General features: G+C 52.8%; 6 protein-coding genes across 6 annotated transcripts; all 6 read left to right on the top strand.

The window, feature by feature from the left end:
• The first annotated feature begins 2,110 nt into the window (after positions 1-2,110).
• chs3 (putative chitin synthase activator (Chs3)) lies at positions 2,111-4,559 on the top strand. Its single transcript, XM_073733314.1, has 3 exons — positions 2,111-4,140; positions 4,187-4,399; positions 4,447-4,559. The coding sequence occupies exons 1-3, from the start codon at positions 2,277-2,279 to the stop codon at positions 4,473-4,475; spliced, it is 2,106 nt and encodes a 701-aa protein (XP_073581387.1). The 5' UTR covers positions 2,111-2,276; the 3' UTR covers positions 4,476-4,559.
• Positions 4,560-5,165: 606 nt separating this feature from the next.
• BDW74DRAFT_180757 (aegerolysin family protein) lies at positions 5,166-5,764 on the top strand (the record flags this gene model as incomplete). Its single annotated transcript, XM_073729811.1, has 2 exons — positions 5,166-5,266; positions 5,329-5,764. The coding sequence occupies 2 exons, from the start codon at positions 5,166-5,168 to the stop codon at positions 5,762-5,764; spliced, it is 537 nt and encodes a 178-aa protein (XP_073581386.1).
• Positions 5,765-7,022: 1,258 nt separating this feature from the next.
• On the top strand, positions 7,023-7,607 carry BDW74DRAFT_158272 (uncharacterized protein). The gene has a single exon (XM_073725282.1). It carries the CDS (start codon positions 7,149-7,151, stop codon positions 7,383-7,385), a length of 237 nt encoding a protein of 78 aa, XP_073581385.1. The 5' UTR covers positions 7,023-7,148; the 3' UTR covers positions 7,386-7,607.
• Positions 7,608-7,926: 319 nt separating this feature from the next.
• On the top strand, positions 7,927-8,254 carry BDW74DRAFT_180756 (uncharacterized protein; the record flags this gene model as incomplete). Its single annotated transcript, XM_073729810.1, has 3 exons — positions 7,927-8,025; positions 8,096-8,170; positions 8,243-8,254. 3 exons carry the CDS (start codon positions 7,927-7,929, stop codon positions 8,252-8,254), a joined length of 186 nt encoding a protein of 61 aa, XP_073581384.1.
• Positions 8,255-11,103: 2,849 nt separating this feature from the next.
• On the top strand, positions 11,104-13,455 carry btgE (putative cell wall glucanase (Scw11)). The gene is made up of 2 exons (XM_073725281.1): positions 11,104-11,460; positions 11,515-13,455. Exons 1-2 carry the CDS (start codon positions 11,280-11,282, stop codon positions 13,110-13,112), a joined length of 1,779 nt encoding a protein of 592 aa, XP_073581383.1. The 5' UTR covers positions 11,104-11,279; the 3' UTR covers positions 13,113-13,455.
• Positions 13,456-13,754: 299 nt separating this feature from the next.
• Positions 13,755-17,051, top strand: BDW74DRAFT_158265 (uncharacterized protein). The gene is made up of 4 exons (XM_073725280.1): positions 13,755-14,330; positions 14,391-14,772; positions 14,822-15,730; positions 15,820-17,051. The coding sequence occupies exons 1-4, from the start codon at positions 14,300-14,302 to the stop codon at positions 16,352-16,354; spliced, it is 1,857 nt and encodes a 618-aa protein (XP_073581382.1). The 5' UTR covers positions 13,755-14,299; the 3' UTR covers positions 16,355-17,051.
• The last annotated feature ends 744 nt before the right edge of the window (positions 17,052-17,795 follow it).

Here is a 17,795-nt window from a genome sequence, read left to right as displayed (position 1 = left end):
TGTAGTTTCAGGTTTATTGGCATCTTCCTTATTTCTAGAATCAAGGTTCTCCAGGAAAATGCCCCTGTCGCTCGGTTACCGGCTCAAGGTACATTTGCTCATTGTTGTGCCACAGTTTATTGTAGATCCAAACACGGAGCCAGTCACAACTGAACAGAAAAACTCTCCGAAGCCCATCTATCAACTTATCTATTGATTACAGGAGTTATATTGCCAATCAGCAGAGATATTGAAGTGTGATTAAGGTCCACTCAACCAGAAACTACTTGACGGAATATCCATTAGGTTATATATACAGTCTTCGTGAAGAGCTCTTTAGATGCTACCTAGGAATACTGACGGGTCGAGACGGTGTACTGGCATGGTATTACTCCGTGGACAACTCCGTGTATCCCTCTCATGCGGTGACTCGAAAATGAGATGCTTTGCATCAGAAAGTATACAGAAAGGCATTGCAGTGGTACATATAGTACATCAAGCATATGCGAGTAGTACGGAGTACAGCAAGAAAGAAACCCCCGGCATCCAGGTCTTCCGGGATCCGGTGAACACCGGCGGTAGGATGTCTCAGTTCGCTGTTCTAGTGTCCAAAGAATACTCCGCAAACCGTCCGCCAACTGCCGAACCTCAAAAATGAGAGAACATGAAAACGTTATATATAGCCGACCGACCGGTGCCCGAAGATGTGGCTAGACCTCACTCGCTGCGCTGAATTCCGAACTGTTCTTCAAAGATTAATTGCCCGGCTAAGTTGTCTCAGTCTTACGAACTGCTCTGCCCAAGTCCAACCAAGGCTGAAGAAACCATTTGCTGCGTTGGCGCGGCCGAGGGTGTTTATTATTAGAACCATCGTGCATAAGGGCAGTCCTAACCACGAATAGTTTAAGACAGATCATCTGGAGTAAAGTAAATCCAAGACCTCACTTCATCCGTGATTTTTTGGGATGACCCAAACGGCGGTAATTATTGATGCCCGCGGCCCCTTGGTTTGGGATAAATACGACATCGAGCTTCTCAGAGCTTACCATGAGATAACTTCCCACCATAAAGAGGGAATCAAAGCGCCCATTCCAGCCTTCTCAGGGTCCCCGCAAGCCACCGGCCTTCGCTTCGGCTGCAGCAACCTGTCAGTCTGCTGCTGCTGCCATGTCATTTTCCGCCAGGTTGATGTGATCTGAGGTCACTTTCAGCCTCACGCAGTTCAGGAAGGTGGGGAAGTATAGGACGGGACTCGGGAGTAACTCCTGGAGAGTCGGTGGGTGTGGTGGTGCCCAGTCCCACTGCCCGGTGGGTGAACTGAACTGAACGGTGTACTCCGTGATCCTCGTATTTATTGGACTCAGCTGGCGCCCGGCAAGGCCTGTATGTGTTGCAGTCGCACCATTATAATGGTTACCTGGGACGCTTCTGCTTGCCTCTACTGAGATGCATGCATATTGAGGGCAGGTATGCAGCGGGCACCTAGAATCGGCGTGAGCGTGGGAGCGTGCTGTATAAAGACGAAACTGATTGGACTTGTCTTGCTTTCGGTCAGCCGGGTCATTTTTGTCGCCCGCATTGATTGATAGTACTGGACATGAGAGTGAAGACCCCTTTGCGGCGACCAGAATAGAAGAGAATCAGTCAAAGAAATAGAGTCCTGCTCCTGCTGAATGTCAGTAAACGGAGTATCTTGGTAGAAGTCCTGGACCGGAAACCAAACGCTTGGCCCAACCGCTGCTCAGCTGGCAATTATTGGCCCATTTTCTCTACCGTCCGATTCATCCACATCGCTCTCCCCCGCCCCTCTGCGCCTCTTCTTTCTCGTTCGTTCTGCCTGCATCTTTCTTTTTCTTCGTGTCTCTCTTACTATTACCTTCGTTTATTGTTATTGCCTTTGCCTTGTCCTTTGCGGTACGAAACTCTTTTCCGCAAGCCGTTCGTCTACCGTTGGCTTCTGACATCTCAATAGAGCCCTGTCTGTCGCTCGTTGTGGGCCCGCGATTCCCTCAGTCAACCGATCATCCCCCCGTCTTATAAAGCTCCCCGACGATCCATCTTTCGCTTGTTCGGGTTTCTCGTCGACTGTGCTGCTTTCGTTCTCCCACACTGCGCTCGCTTGGAGGCCTCGTCAACCATCCCCAGCCATCGTCATACAACCCTCCATGTCCGGATTATAGGCTCCTTCGTTTCGTACCACCTGCATCCGCCCAGGTCCTCGTTGAGCGACAACGAGATTCGGAACCCGACCACAGTTCACCATAAAGTCGGTGACGCGCATAGTCGATTGCGCAACAATGGCGAGTCCCGTGGCCAGCACATATCCTCACCCTCATCCTCTCCCATCTCCTCCTCCCGTATACCACCCGTCCTCGCCCCCGCATTCTCCGTCTCATCGCGAGTCTCAGCCCACGCCACGGAATCCAAACTACCCGCCGACTTCTCCGGTTGCACGCAAATCACTACCGGAAGCGCCGCTGGGGCACGTTGTACAGAGAGCTCAGCGCCGGTCTGTCCCCTCCGTCAGCGTTAACGGTCACTTGGAACAATTTGAAACGCAGAGTCCGACAGCTAGAAATGCCCATGACGACTACTTCACATCACACGTGCCGAATGCTGCATTCTCCAACCTGACGCTGGAAGACAACCCCACAAAGCATGGAGGGTACCCCCCGCGGAAGCAGTCAGTCGGAGTCCTGCCTTCGTCCGGGAACATGGTTTATCGACACACCCCTGCCAGCAGCATCTCATCTTTTGCTGTAGAACCTCAGCCGCATGATGAGCCTCAGATTGTTGGTAAAAACAGCGAGTCTTCATTCGACCGCGATGGACCTTCCGGTAGCCAAAATACATCATCACGCGGCAGCGTCGACAGCATGGCACAACCGTCTGAGAACTTCGAGCCTTTACACTATCATCATCGTCCATATCAGACGTCCAATGCGGCTGTCCGGTCCACACCAGCTCTAGGATCAGCCGATACTCAAGCGGCGAACACCCACCTTACAGCCAAACGGCCCCAGCGGCCACGGTCAACATACTCTTTTGCGTCGGACAACGGGTCTCCCCAGGCATCACCTTACCTCAAGCCGCATGTTTCGTCCAGGAATTCTGGCTCCCCTGACGTCCGACCGGTCTCTTTCGTTGACCTCCTCAACGCGCCGTATCCCCAGCCAGGTCCCGCTCCGGTTCAGTTCGGCAATGCTCATCTTCGATCATCTGTCGGAAACAACGCATCGTTACTAAGCCATAAGCAGACGTTTGATATGTACTTGGCGAATGTGAAAAAGACGGACGACCCTGCTCTTCAGTATGAATTTGCCGTTTTCATGGTCAACGCCATGCTGGAAATGCCAGATGATGTACTTGAGGGCGGCAAACCATCGATTTCCGCAGATAAAGACAAGACTTCTAACGAGATTACTCGAGCGCACCTTCTGAAAGAAGCAAAGTCGATTTTCCAGGGGCTGGCCAGCCGGAGCTATCCGTTTGCACAGTACTACCTGGCGGATGGCTACGCGTCGGGTCTATTCAGCAAGGGGAAAGAGGACTACGACCGCGCCTTCTCTCTATTTGTGGCTGCAAGCAAACACGGCCACGTCGAAGCATGCTACCGGACCGCTTTATGTTATGAGTTCGGCTGGGGAACTCGCGTTGACGCGGCTAGAGCTCAACAATTCTATCGCCAGGCGGCTTCAAAGAACCACCCGGGTGCCATGCTTCGAATGGCCAAGGCTTGTCTAGCAGGAGACATGGGTTTAGGCAAGCGATATCGAGAAGGTATTAAATGGTTGAAACGGGCGGCAGAATCCTCCGACGCTCAGTATAATTCGGCACCTTACGAACTCGGCTTGCTCCACGAAACTGGTTACGGAGACGACGTCTTTGTCGACCCTTCTTATGCCGCACAACTTTTTACGAAGTCGGCTGATCTAGGCCATGTCGAGGCCTGCTACCGGCTTGGAGATGCCTACGAGCACGGAAAGCTGAGTTGTCCGAAAGACCCTGCCCTCAGCATTCACTTCTACACTGGAGCTGCCCAAGGTGGCCATCCGTTGGCAATGATGGCGCTATGCGCTTGGTACCTTGTCGGTGCAGAGCCAGTACTGGAGAAGGATGAGAACGAGGCCTACGAATGGGCCAAGCAAGCCGCTGAACTGGGTAAGTTGCCATCCTTAGCGTGATAAACTAGTCTAATGAAGGACAGGTCTTCCGAAAGCGCAATATGCTGTCGGATACTTTACAGAGATGGGCATTGGATGTCGACGCGATCCCTTGGAAGCCAACGTCTGGTACGTCAAAGCGGCCGATCAGGGAGATACCAGAGCGGTGCACCGTATCGCAGCGATCCGAGCTGCGGCAGACGGTGTGAACCCAGCGCTGGCCGCTGCGGATGCCAACGGAAAGAAACGTAAGAGTGGTGCCGTCCAACAATCCATTCATTGGGTTTTACTAACGAATGACCAGACGGCAAGAAAAGATTCGGTATTTTCTAAGCTACATGAACTAGCACTACACAAGCGGATACAAGCGGACCACGTCTGCGACGGATAATACATAATACACAAAATCTGCACTTGCACGGACATTGGTACTCTATCTTACTGCAGCGAATTGTTACGCACGGATTTGTACGAACCGCATTTGGGAGGGCATCCGGACCATGTTTACTTCATTGCCCAGGCGATCATCACTTGCACATAGTTTTGATATCTTCTTTCTGTGCGATTACCAGCATACCAAATACAAATCGTACACGAATTTTGAGGCTTGTTCAGTCGGTCCTATAATGACTTTTGTTCTGCGCATCTCATTCATTCACAATGGCTTGATGATCGGCCGCCCTGTGCTGTAGCAGTCGTCATGATGGCAGCTTTCCCCGCATTCTCTCCGCCTCCGTCCAGTCTCCAGATTTCTGTCTCGCCATCCATTGGAAACGCATCATTATCAACCATTTATCTCGTCCTATCAGACATCCTCCCTCTCACCGAAGGTTTATCATGACTTCATCACATTCGAAGAGCCAACAAGCGCTCGTCCACGGGACCACGCAATTGACCATGCAATACCCCGCACGAAGCATATAAACTTACGACAGACCTCTGCTCATCTACTCCTCACTTCCAGCCATCACATATCCATCCCAATTATCCTACTTACAGTTTAATCCAATACCTATCAGCAAGATGGAACCCTCCGACCCCCTCGAATACCAATGGATCTCAATCCACATCCGTGACCGCCTCAAAGACCGCGACATCAACATCCGCGACTCCCTGGTGACCCCGTCTGTCCTCCCTCCCTCCCCTTCCCACCAATCCCCCTTCTAACCTTTTTACTACCAAACAGAGGCGACTTCCACTCCCCCGACAACCCGTCCGAAAACTTAACCGAATCCTCCATCGACAAAATCACCATTCCGTCGGACGGCCTCGGCGAAGTCTGCGCAACCGGCCGCCGCGGCAGCGAAGGCTGGCTGGACCTCTTCGACGGCGACAAGAAGATCTGCGAGCTGCACTGGGATAACCGCGTCGAGCGGCCGTGGAATGACTTTGAGGTTCTTGAGCCGGATGAGGGATACCGCGTTGAGTGCTCGGGCTGGAGTGCGGAGCGCGGACCGCTCGGCCATGTCTTTGTGGATGTTAGTGAGGCGCGGAAGAAGGAGGTTAGACGGGAGAAAGAGATTGGCGGCTTGAGGGTTTTTGAGGGTCCCGGTGTGGGCGAGAAGAGTGTGGCTAAGGATGTGGCGGGCGAGGTTCCTGTGAGGGGGGGGATGGGGGAGTAGAGGTGTACAGGGGGGCTTTTGGAGGTGAGTTGGGGTTGTATTGATGTTTGGGATTGTGTTTACATGAAAATATCCTGCCAGGTTGGCTTGTTAGTGTTAGTTATTCTGAGCTATAGTTGTCAATGTTTACTGTTTATCTACGCTTAGGTGCATACCTCTGGAAAGCTGGTGATCAATCTCGACTCCCCCATGAGCATATATTTCGCAAACCCGAGGCCATCTTCTCGGCACATCTTCGACAAAGACTTATCTAACTTCCACACGCCTTGAGAGAAGATGTACTCTCGTTCTCGCTTTCGACAGATATCTACTTTCTTCCTAGGTGAGCAAGCAACTATACGCTTCAGCTTCGACGACAATGACTCTGAAATAGGACATTCTACTATTCACTAAGATCCCAAAGTGTGCCATCGACACACCATGAGCGGCGTCCGGTCTACGGAGGGAGAAAATGAGGCTTTCCTTCATGTCTTTCTATTCCATTACCGTTGACCTCGGCGCACCCATGTCCTAACGATATCCGACAGTATGACCACGGGAGCCCAGGCTGTTGCGTGAAGAGAGCATAGGGGTAGGTATACCAGTTAGCATCACTTCATGTCCTAGGTGATTCAATCTACCAGCCCTAGGCACATAGTTTGCATTCAACTGACTCCGGTCTGTCATTCACCAGGTAACCCTCGTCCCTCATTCTTGTCTTTCAACGACTACCACACCCATATGTCCAAGCTCACATGGATCCTCTCAGTCGTTCAGTCCTCAAAAGCGAGCGATACAACCAGAGTACGTTGCATCAGGACGCTGGGAATTCCCCCTACTCCAATCCATCGTCCTGCGACTAATAAGCCTGTCGGGATACAGAAGGCTTACACTCGGCACCGCAACCCTCTAGCGTCCAGTGACCAGGGAACCCGCGATGAAGGACGGGTGCAAATGGAAGAGGCAGAAGCCGGGGAAGGACCCTATACAAACAGGCAAGCGGCGCGAGAGAGATGAGACAAAGCCTGATCCAACCAGGGTCGGGCAAGCCCTACCTTCCAATCCAAAGGGGATTCGAGCGTGGGAGTCAAATCATTCTTGGCTTGCTTTTGTGCATGGCTATCCCGTGGACATGTCCTGTATACCTGCTTCCAAGTCGTTTCAGGTTGCTGCAGGAGGTCTAGGAAGTTCAACGAAATGCGAATTGGAGGGAGCAAGATAATAATAGGGTTGAATGCAGTGTCAGAAGTGGCTGCCATTGAATTTCAGAGCGTCTTCCCCAGTGCCATCTGCATTAAATGCTTTCCCCATTCTTACCACTGTCAGCGCATTATACCGCTGGGCCATAAAAACCAATTGGCTATGAAGCCTGTCCTTATGTACCAACAACCACAGCTACAGCTTGATGACCCGCTTGCTAACCATATCTTCGGCGATGTTTCGACAGGTAACTCCCTTGCCTTGTCCTGCGCAGGCTAAGTTCGGACATGTGGTTTGGTGGTGTGCGACGGCCAAAAGTAAATATCTGCGCTTGGGCACACCCAAGAGTTGCCGGACAGCAAGGTTCAGTTTCCTCGACAGTTTCGCTAGGATATATATCAAAGAGCCACCGTCGGTTCTTGTTCCGCTGCTCCTCAAATGATCCAAACCGAGTACTGTGCTCTGTGCTCACTGTAGAACCCCACCATCACGATCGCACCCCGTAAGATCGAGCCAGAATCTCACAGTCCACGATCCGACGATCGCATCGCAGCGCATGGCCCAGCCCCCAAACCCCAGCAAGGCAGACAAGCAAATGGCCTCGTAAATATAGAAACCACCCAACCATCCAGGGTCCACCGTGTATCAGCTCTGCAGATTCGTGGCACACACATAGCCCTGATTCGCGTACAGGGATCAACCCTGCACGCAGCTGGAGCTGTCATACAGCATTGGAATGTCTCCTGAAAATCCGTACCCACGTTGCGTCATGGCGAGGTCGCGTGTCGAGAGGATTGAATCAAGGGGTGATGGGTGATGCCTTCCTAAGATAAAGGATTGGAATTCCGGGCTTGAACTCTGTTTCAACGTCCACTCTCCGCTGCAAGACTTCGCTCCCCTCTACCTACGCAGCTACGCTTCATCTAAAAGGAACGACCCGTTGTCCAACGACCCAAACAAACAAACAAACAAGCACAAGCATAATGCAGCTCGTCACCCTCTTCACGGCGGTCCTCGCGGCTGCAGTCACGACGGTTACGGCAATGCCGTCCGAATTCAAGACGCAGATTTCGTGTATTGGTGTACGTCTCCGCCCAACTCTCATCAAGTCTCCATGGCAAGCAAGGCTGATTGTTATGTTTGCTGCTACAGCTGAACAACCGCGCGTGCGACAACTCAACCATCAACCTCATGTGCTGCCCGCCGTTGCAGTGCGGAAGTGACGCGGTATGTTTGCTCCCCCGAATTTCTGTCCATCAATTTGGGTCGGGGTTGTGCTAATTGTTTTGGTTCGGATAGCGGTGCCATTGATTGGCTTGTTTGTATACTTGCCGAGTATGCTTTCGACACCAATCGGCCTTCACGGGCGCATCACCGCCACGGCTTACAAGGAAAGGGAGAAAGGAAGGGTTATGCAATCGCGATGAGGAGAGAACGGATACATAATTATGAAAGCTCATCGCGTTGGATTTGATCACAACCAAGGGGGATCTCAAGCATACATATGAATGCCGCGATGCATCACTGGATCTCGGCGAAGTCGGGGAAACCTACCCTCTTGACTGTTTCGATGTACTATACCAAATAATTGGGAGTATGAATGTACCTACCAGTATTTGAGCGCCTGGTTACTCCGTAATCCAGCGAAGTGCTCCACGATTTTGCTAGCCAGGCATTCCAGTACGTACGGTGCTCGAGACCAGCCATGAAGCTACATTCCAATATCTTGAGGCTGGCGGACTTCTCTTCCGATCGTCTTGTATCTTTGCCAGGTCGACCCAGCGACGAATGAATATGTTTTGACAGACGACAGAAGTCCTAGAGCATTCCCTGAGCGGAAGGACAGCAGCTATCATTTGATCACTTCCACGTTCTATTCACTGCGGGAGTTGTTGCTTTCCCCAGTCCAAGGTGAGCTGAAGTGGGGAGAAAAAACGATAGCGACGAAACTTTGACGTCTAGCATGGTGTCTCTTATCGTCTCTAGACAATCCAGGATAGACACTATTGCTCGCGACCGGGGAGATAGGCGTCCTAATTCGACTCCAACTTGTCCTTGGACTGCCACCTTGGTGGCTGCCCATATTAAGGAGACGGTCAAGATGTGAGTTTTGCTGTCCCCTGAATCACTAATCCATACGCAAAGCGTCGACAGTGGATTGAAGTTTTGGAGTCCCCAAAGTGCACTATCGAAAGAGTGGGCGGAGTTGACCGTTATAGAAGGGGGTCTCAGAAACCTCCCCACAGCCGTCTCTAAGACATCCGAGGCGCCGAGCCGTTTCCCCTGAGTCCCTGAATGTGGAGGAAGTATAGAGTTGAAGCATTGAAGTCGATTTGGGTCTCGAAGCCGAAAATCAGAGATCAGCTGTTCGAGACTGGCTTCTTTCAGACTCACAGACGGTGTTTTCCTGAAAACATAGGAGTCGATAATAGAACTATCGGTGTTAGACAGTTAGTGCTGCCACGATATTTATAGGCATCGACATATTACGCCCCTAATTTGGCGACTCCGAAGTGAAACAAGCGCAGCGCGGCAGAGACAGCTATCGCGGCTTGAGCTTTCACGCGATGATCTTTGTTTAGCCTCAAAGAGGCTTCGGCCAAGCATTGATGGGGGAAATAGTTGCAACCTGGATCTCGTTCGAGACCACCACATCAGCTGATCGTTGCCACAAAGGACAAAGTCGTGCGGCGAGCTTGATGATCTTGACTATGGAAGAAGTCGGGCCGTTCGAACTGCGAAAGAGCCTTCAACCAGCTCAAGGATATCGGAGGTCACGATGAGGTAGCGACCGGTGTCAACCTGTCAAGTACCGCGAATCTGCCAAGTCTGGCATGAATCAGTGCACGTCATACTCTGGGAAGACCCGAACTTGAAGAGCTCTCAGTCGAACAACATCGAGATCTCTTACAAAGGGCAGGGGTGGATGCCGGGTCTCGGCAGAGTCGGCATCATGCTCCGCGGAGTATCTTCGAATCAAAAGGAAGCAAATGCTGGCCAACGATCTGAAGCCTGAAGGAAGTGCTGGATCTTCGCTGTTCCCTCTTTGTTCCTGCCTCGGTGGCGATCGACCGGTTTATTGACAATAATCGAGCCTGTTCCGTCTGATCGAGTCTGCTGCTCGTCCGTCCCCTGAGCAAGCAGAGTGAGCCTGCGGACGTTATCGAGAATTCGTTTCACCTTTCAATAGCCCCCTCCGGCGTCCTCGTGAGGCTGAGCCATCACAACCGTCATCAATCATGATGAGAATCGCCCCTGACTAAGATACAGCGGTGTGTATTGCGTAACGGTAGTCAGGCACGAGAGCAGTGCTATTGGTGGACCGCACGATGGCGGTGGGAAACCCAGCCAGTGGCAGCTCTCAATCTTCGGCTAAAAGTGGGCTGAACAAATTGATCATGAATTTGGATGTTTCCAAGATTTGGGGATTCTGTTTGTTTTTTGCCGGCTGGAGACAACGTGGGAACCATGTCTCAGTCCTCTTTGCAGTGGGCTGGGCAACTGAAGAAATCAGAGACATCTGAGATTGTTTGCCAGACGAAAGTGCCAGTGGCGATGAGTCGATGACATTGACATGGGAGTTCGCTCAGGCCTGAAACGGGATTTCATCACATGGTAATTTTGAAACTCTATTCCGAGGACGTGTCAACGCTCTCAAATCGAGAACCACGTCGCTGTCTATCTGTCTTTGGCGGTTATCTGACGGAAAAGAGCCAACTGATGATGACCAAGTATACGAGCGACAACAGTCAGGCTGGGCTGCTGGAGCTTGCAGAGTCCAGAGTCCAGTCCGACTCTGCAAGGGAACAGCAAAGAGCAAGTGGAGCCCTCTGTTATGACCTTACTGCAAGAGGGAACCATGCGAGCTGGCGCGGGCTGTCAGTGGCTGGTGGTGCCTCAGTATAATTTCCGCAGCCCCGCTCCTTCCATGCTGGCGATCAGCATTCGCCCAGGATGCCCCTTTTGCCTCAGCTCTTGCCAGTCTTAGGACTCTTCTCTGATCCTGGCCAGACCTTCGCCTGCCAATCACCAGCCTCGCCTGCGCCAGAACCGGCTCCCCAAGCCCCAGAATGAATTGGCCCTAATTTCCCTGCGGCCCCCTCTTTTCTCCTGCCTCGCCCTTCTTCTTCTCACATTTTCCTCTTCTCTCCGGTGATCGTTCTCTCTCTCCCTCTCTCTGTTTCCCACCGGTCCAAAGCCCTCTCTCAGTCGCTCTTTTGCACTTGTGCCATTGACCACCGCTTCACTCTTTCAGCGGGCATTCATTGCGATTATATACTCAAAACCCACAAAACTCAACTCGACTATATAAGCGTTTGTTTACTTTCCATACACCATGAGGGGAGCTATCCTGGCCACCGCGGCCGCCTTGGCCGGCACCGCTGTTGCGGACATGCACATGCGCCGCCACGCTCACGAGGATCTGCACCACCGCGCCCTCCACGCTCCCTCCGCCGCTCCCGAGGAGGAGTGCGGCTGCACGACCGAGGTCATCACCTACTGGGGCGAGCCAACCAGTAAGTTACCGTCGAGTCGATATCAATTGTTGATCACGAGCTAACGGCTGCCAGCCATCCCCCTCCCGGTCACCAGCAGCACCAGCACCAGCACCCCCGTCGAGGTCCCTACCAGCACCGTGACCTCCGAGACCACCCAGACCGTTGAGTCGACCAGCACCAGCACCGTCACCGTCACTGCTACGTCCTCCGCTTCTGCCGTCGAGACTCCCTCTCAGGTCCCCTCCGAGACCCCCGTCGAGACCCCCGTGGTCACTCTCCCCACCGCCGGCGTGACCAGCTACTCGGAGACTGGTACCTACACCATCCCCGCCACCACGCTCACCGTCACCGACACTACCACTGTCTGCGGTGCTACCACCACCGACCTCCCCAGCGGTACCCACACCTACGGAGGTGTCACCACCATCGTCGAGACCGCTACGACCATCACCTGCCCCTACGCCACCGTCAAGCCCACCGGCAGCACCGTCACCAGCGTCATTGAGACCACCACCTACGTCTGCCCCTCTGCTGGCACCTACACCATCGCCCCCACCACCACCTACGTGCCCACCTCCACCGTGGTCGTCTACCCTACCCCGGCCACCGTCACCCCCGGTACCTACACCAACCCCGGCACCACCGTCACCGTGACTCGCACTGAGGATGTCTACTACTGCCCCTACACCAACGCCAACGAGCCTACCAGCGTTCCTGCTGTTACCACCTCTGCTGTCCCCACCACTGCTGTTCCTACCACTGAAGCCCCTACTACTGAGGCCCCTACCACCACCGCTGTCTCTACCACCAGCGTTGTCTCCAGCAGCAGCAGCACCAGCTCCTCTGCCACCAGCGTTCCCACCGGTGTCAGCGGTACCCAGATGGGTATGACCTTCACTCCCTACAACAACGACGGAACCTGCATGAGCAAGTCCGATGTTCTGAGTAAGGTTGCTGTTGTCAAGCAGAAGGGCTTCTCCCACGTTCGTGTCTACGGCACTGACTGCAACACCCTCGAGTACGTCGGTGAGGCTTGCAAAACCCACAGCCTGCAGATGATCCTCGGTGTCAGCGTTGACAGCTCTTCTGGTCTTGATGGCGCCCGCTCCCAGTTCTCCGACATCACCAGCTGGGGCCAGTGGGATCTTGTCTCTCTCATCGCTGTTGGTAACGAAGTCGTGAACCAGAAGATTGCCTCTGCCGCTCAGCTCGCCAGCTTCATCTCCGAAGCCGCCAGCGCTTTCTCCGCTGCCGGCTACACTGGCCAGGTCACCACTGCTGAGCCCATCGACACCTGGCTCGCCAGCGGTTCTACCCTCTGCCCTGTTGTTGACATCCTCGGTGCCAACCTCCACCCCTTCTTCAACGCCGAGTTCACCGCCGCCGAGGCCGGTACTCTCGTCAGCAACCAGATCAACGACCTCAAGGAGGTTTGCTCTGGCAAGGACGTCATCAACCTCGAGACCGGCTGGCCCAACGCTGGTAACGCCAACGGAAAGGCCGTCCCCGGCCAGTCCGAGCAGACCACCGCCATCAAGGCCCTCCTCGAGAAGGTCGGCGGTGTCTCCGTCTTCTTCTCCTATGCTGACGACGGCTGGAAGTCCAAGTTCGCTTCCTCCGACACCTACGGTGTTGAGCAGCACTGGGGATGCATTGACCAGTTCAAATAAATCAATCGCCCCGGAGCCTAGTCGGGCAGTATTTTGAATGCAACCTTTCTGTTGTTTTTTAACGTCCGTCGTTGCGCTTCCTTCCCACGACTGGACCCATATACTCACTTCTTCGTATACTTTATGCTCCTGTAGTAAATATATCACCTTCTTGTCTTCTTTTATATCGATTGGTTTACTTTGGGTTGCATCCGCCGGTTTACTTTGTTCTTATTTTGTATATGCTAATTCCACGGGCTTATGATCTTAAACCTAATTGAATTCTCATATAAACGTCTACTAATTATCTTACTCTGGAATGGTTTGCGAAGAAGTAGCGACAGCAGCTACGATGGAAATAGAGGCCAGCGCATGTAATATTGAGAGGTAAGCGACACGGCATTAGATATATTTATTACGATATATTGCCTATGAAGCCAGAGGGGTCTAAGTCATTATATCATGTCCTACCATAGTACCATTCCTAAATTCTGGCAGTCACGCTGGCGAAACGGGCTGACATCTTCCCTCGCAACTCTCTCTCTCACATATCCGTCTCAAAAAAAGCCTCCGTCTCATCGGGGATAATTCACCATTTGATAATTACGGGATCCAGGTTGAATATTTATTTCCCATGTTGAAGACGTGTATTGCTAACGGCGATCGAAGCATAGCGACCTGGTCCGTCCCGACCAACCTCAATGTAAAACCGAAACCGACAAGGCGCTGTCAAAACACCTGACGACAAACTTGCCTTTTCCCAATTCTTCAGCCTAGCCAAACAAGCAACGCTTGTTTCAACCTGGCGAAAGCCTTTCTCAGAAAATCAAAGACTCATCCTCGCAGCATGAGGCCAATTGCATCATGGCTGTGCAACCGAGGTCCCGACAACCTCTCCTCCGTCGGGTAGGGACCGGCCCTCGTCACTCGCACTACGTTCCAGTTACACGCTTACAGCCTCAATCACAACTCGCATAGCCAATGGAGCTCCGTAGCTCTCTCGAGAGCGGGGAATGACAGCAGCCACCCCCTGCGTCTCGAGCAGCCGATAGCCCGCTATGAATGGCTGCCCGCCCGCTAAAAATACTGTTAAGCGCCTGCGCGGAGTCCGGGTGAAGTGGCTCGCTACTAGGTAGCTAGGTACATAAGTGGGGGAATTTTCCCTGCAGCAGGGTCCGGACAGATGTTTTACATTTGTTCTGGCTAACATGTTTTTGAAGAAGAGTGGTGCGTTGGCTGGTGAGGATTTGCTTCTGCTTCTGTTGTATGGGACTTGCGTGCTAATTGGATTGAGTATAGATGGCGAGACTGTCAAAAAGCGAGATGGCATCCATTGGAGGATGCCAACCGCTATGGGCGTGTGCTGGATCATTGGGCTGGGATTGGCTCTCGGTCACCATTTCTATTACTTCTCGTTGAACGGTACCATTGTTCCTGGGCAGACGCAACAGGAATGGTCGTTGAGAGTAGGGACCGGCCTTGCCTTCCTGACGAAGACGTTCTTGACGACGGGCGTTGGTATCGCCTGCGTGCAGAATCTCTGGTGGATTCTGCGGTCGAGGCCGGTCAGGCTGTCGACGTTGGATTCGATGTGGGATATTCGGGGCAATATCTTCAACTTCTTCGATCCCCATATCTGGCTTCGAGGACCGAATGTGGCTGTACTGGGATTGATCTCCTGGTATGTAGAGAGTTTACTGCACTTTCTAGGGCTTGCTGATATACATCAGGTGCATTCCGCTGGTTACAGTTGTAACCCCGTCTACGCTGTCCGTTCGCTCCACGATAGGAACCATGCTGCAAGAACAGCAGATGCCAGCCATTGACTACGATTTCGATAAGTTCTACACCATGGACGACGGTGGCCCGACGGGCCCAACGCCCAGCGTTTCTCGCTTCATCACTGGAGCCGTTATTCAGGGGACAATCCCTAACATCCCAGCGCCAGCACCAAACTCATCGTATGCACTGTCCTTCTACGGCCCGTTGATCCAGTGCAGCAACTCCAGCGCGAATGTCAGCCAACAGGTATACGACTGGTCACGAGCCAACTCCTTCTACTCAACTGCCTTTTTCGGCTTCACGCCCCAAACCGATAACATCTCCTACGCCATGCACAGGAGAGTCTATACGTCCTATCCAGGCCCTGACAACGGAGACAGCAACGCCGACGTCGCGGGCAAGTTAATCATGACGCTCTCACCCTTTATGCCCCCGGACAAACGATGGGTCATAGAATGCGGGATATACAATGCCTCCTACGCCGTGAACTTCAATTTCACGAACGGCGTCCAATCCACCGATATTACGGACCTCAAAGTCCTCGGCCGCATCCGCGATTACACCCAGCATGAGCTACCGAAGCCTGCGAACGAAGACCAGCTCTTCGCGTACACGGCTATGTTGAAGGCCTTCAGAGACGTCCTAGAGGGACGATGCGTCCAGATGGGCTCGATATGTACCGACACGCAGGTTTACTCTACGGCACTGATCAACTCAAAGCAGATCTGGCAGCTGGTATATAACGATGCAAAAAAAGTCGGGAATACGACGTATGACTCGCTAGGATCAATCCTGGACGTTGCGTCGGAGTTAGGGCAAAATATCACGTTGAGCTTCTTTGGAAGCCCGTACTTTCTGTATGTCACAGCTCTACCCTACCCTGCCCTACCCGTCTACCTTTACCCCCAACCCCTTTCGAGATCGTCAGAGCTGATTGATTCTAAAGAAACACAAGCCTCGGTCCAACTGTCAACGTCACAGTACATCCCAACCAAACTGAATACGTCTACTCCCAGCGCAATCTGCTCCTAGCTTACGGGATGTCCGTCTTCATATCCCTCCTCTGCATCATCGCGGGCTTACTCACAATGTGGGACAACGGCATCGCCTTCAGCGACTCACCAACCACCATTCTGCGCGCAACGCGAACCCCCAAGTTCGACGAGATCGTCCCCGTTGATTCTACTGCGGGTGCTGATCCAGGCCCCCAGTCGCTGGCGAATACGCGGGTCCTTTGGATTCCGGAGCCAACTAGCAATGACCCCGTTGCTGGGTTGAGACCATTGCCGAATGAAGCGGAGCCGGAGAAGGGGAATGCTGGGAATGGGAACGAGAGCTCGGAGAACGGGTTACAGTCGCGTTCACCGATTCGGTTTGTCAATGGGATCCCGGGGTGGGAGAGGAAGACGTATAGACCGACTATTGAGAGGGTTGGGAGTGATCCCAGGGATGCGGAGGCGTCGCCCGGTGGGTTTATATAAGATGCCGATGTGGACGGTGTATAGTATATGATTCACGACGTTATGAATATGTGAAGGACGGAGAGGTATATAGTGAGTCATGAAATGATCAGCTCTTGATAGCGAAGGGGTGGGTATACTTAATGCAGATTTTCTTCACCATTGAAGCGGCATTGTAGTTCGAGAGAAAGCCCGTCGAGATATCTACCATCTTGAACGTGAGGATAGGATGTTTGTCTACCGGCCAGAATTCGAGCGAAGTATATGATCTTCGCGAGATCGAGAGGGCTGTTCTGCGAGTCGCTAGACACGAGCCGACTCGTAGAGAGACGCGAGAGAGCGCAGCCGAAAGGCGAAGTCGTCGAAGAGTGAAGTTGGAAAGCAGTCAAGATGGCACCATAGGTAGCGATCTGCGAGAGAGGTACGGGTATAGACTGGGGTACCTGTCAGGGCTGGGCCCGTGGGGATGAAGGCATGGCATGGCATGAGTCGATGCTGAGACGGCCTGTGGTTGGATCGGAGCTTCAGAGAACATGGATGCCATAAGGCCAAGAAAGTGATGTGATGTGCTGACCTGGAGCGCGGAGAGTTCCGAGAAACTCGAGTTGTTTTGGTTGACGCTCGCTTGCCACATGGTTCGTCGCAAGGGTACCTAGGCATGATGCATCTCGTCGCATCTCGAACATGTTCGATTCTATCTACACATGACCTTCACCTCTCTTTCAAAAGATTCTGCTTCAAAGTCCTATTTTCTCCGACACCAAGTCGTGCCGCGCCATTTCATCCTTCGCTATCTGCGGCGCAGCTCAGCCCCCAACTTAGAGCCAGCATCATGCCACCCGCAAGGCCAGTGCCCAACTAACTAACCAACTACACTAACTCCTCCGCGAACTACATCATGCCACACCAAAACAAACGCTCGGAATTCCCAGATGCCAGAATGATCTACAGGATACGTTAGTTATTCTTACGATTCCATTGGCTGAGATTCGAGCAAGTCGGTCCCTAGTCCCTTCTTCCCAGCCCGACCTTAACCTGACAATCCAGGCTCAGACCACGCGCACCGTTATGTCGGTATTGCGGGAAAGGATTTTTGCCGGTCCAGTCTCACTTGCCTTACTTGGGACCGTGAAAGAGACCTGGGTGAGGTGGTGAGGTGTGTGAGGTGATTCGGAATCATGCGTTCCTGGCCCTGGCTGTACGGTATACTCCGTGCTTCTCCAGGATTCGGGCTGGCGTGGTATGGCATCTATCCGGTCTTGCGGTCTTGGTCTATCCAATGGAGGGGGTATAAAGGTTGAGGTATGAGGGAGTGTATCTTGCTTCTCATCATCATCATCACCAAGCAAGCAGCACAGTGAAGCATAGCTTCTACTACACATACCTACTACCTACCTACCTCGTCACTCAGTGCAGTGCAAGCCACAAACAACCAGCACCAAGCTCTACCCTACAGAGCCTT

The sequence above is a fragment of the Aspergillus multicolor genome, assembly GCF_047715735.1.
Source record: "Aspergillus multicolor strain CBS 133.54 unplaced genomic scaffold BDW74scaffold_23, whole genome shotgun sequence".
NCBI lineage: Eukaryota > Fungi > Ascomycota > Eurotiomycetes > Eurotiales > Aspergillaceae > Aspergillus > Aspergillus multicolor.
The sequence above is the reverse complement of the archived record's forward strand: the minus strand, read 5'-3'. Positions and strand labels throughout refer to the sequence as shown.

Excerpts from the sequence above, each read along its gene's own strand:
- BDW74DRAFT_158265 (XM_073725280.1), top strand. The coding sequence starts at position 14,300 with ATGTTTTTGAAGAAGAGTGGTGCGTTGGCTG. Across the intron at positions 14,331-14,390 it reads GAAGAGTGGTGCGTTGGCTG|ATGGCGAGACTGTCAAAAAG; the intron begins GTGAGGATTTGC and ends GATTGAGTATAG. Across the intron at positions 14,773-14,821 it reads GTACTGGGATTGATCTCCTG|GTGCATTCCGCTGGTTACAG; the intron begins GTATGTAGAGAG and ends GATATACATCAG.
- btgE (XM_073725281.1), top strand. The coding sequence starts at position 11,280 with ATGAGGGGAGCTATCCTGGCCACCGCGGCCGCCTTGGCCGGCACCGCT. Across the intron at positions 11,461-11,514 it reads CTACTGGGGCGAGCCAACCA|CCATCCCCCTCCCGGTCACC; the intron begins GTAAGTTACCGT and ends AACGGCTGCCAG.
- chs3 (XM_073733314.1), top strand. The coding sequence starts at position 2,277 with ATGGCGAGTCCCGTGGCCAGCACATATCCTCACCCTCATCCTCTCCCA. Across the intron at positions 4,141-4,186 it reads CAAGCAAGCCGCTGAACTGG|GTCTTCCGAAAGCGCAATAT; the intron begins GTAAGTTGCCAT and ends AATGAAGGACAG. Across the intron at positions 4,400-4,446 it reads CGGAAAGAAACGTAAGAGTG|ACGGCAAGAAAAGATTCGGT; the intron begins GTGCCGTCCAAC and ends ACGAATGACCAG.
- BDW74DRAFT_158272 (XM_073725282.1), top strand. The coding sequence starts at position 7,149 with ATGACCCGCTTGCTAACCATATCTTCGGCGATGTTTCGACAGGTAACT.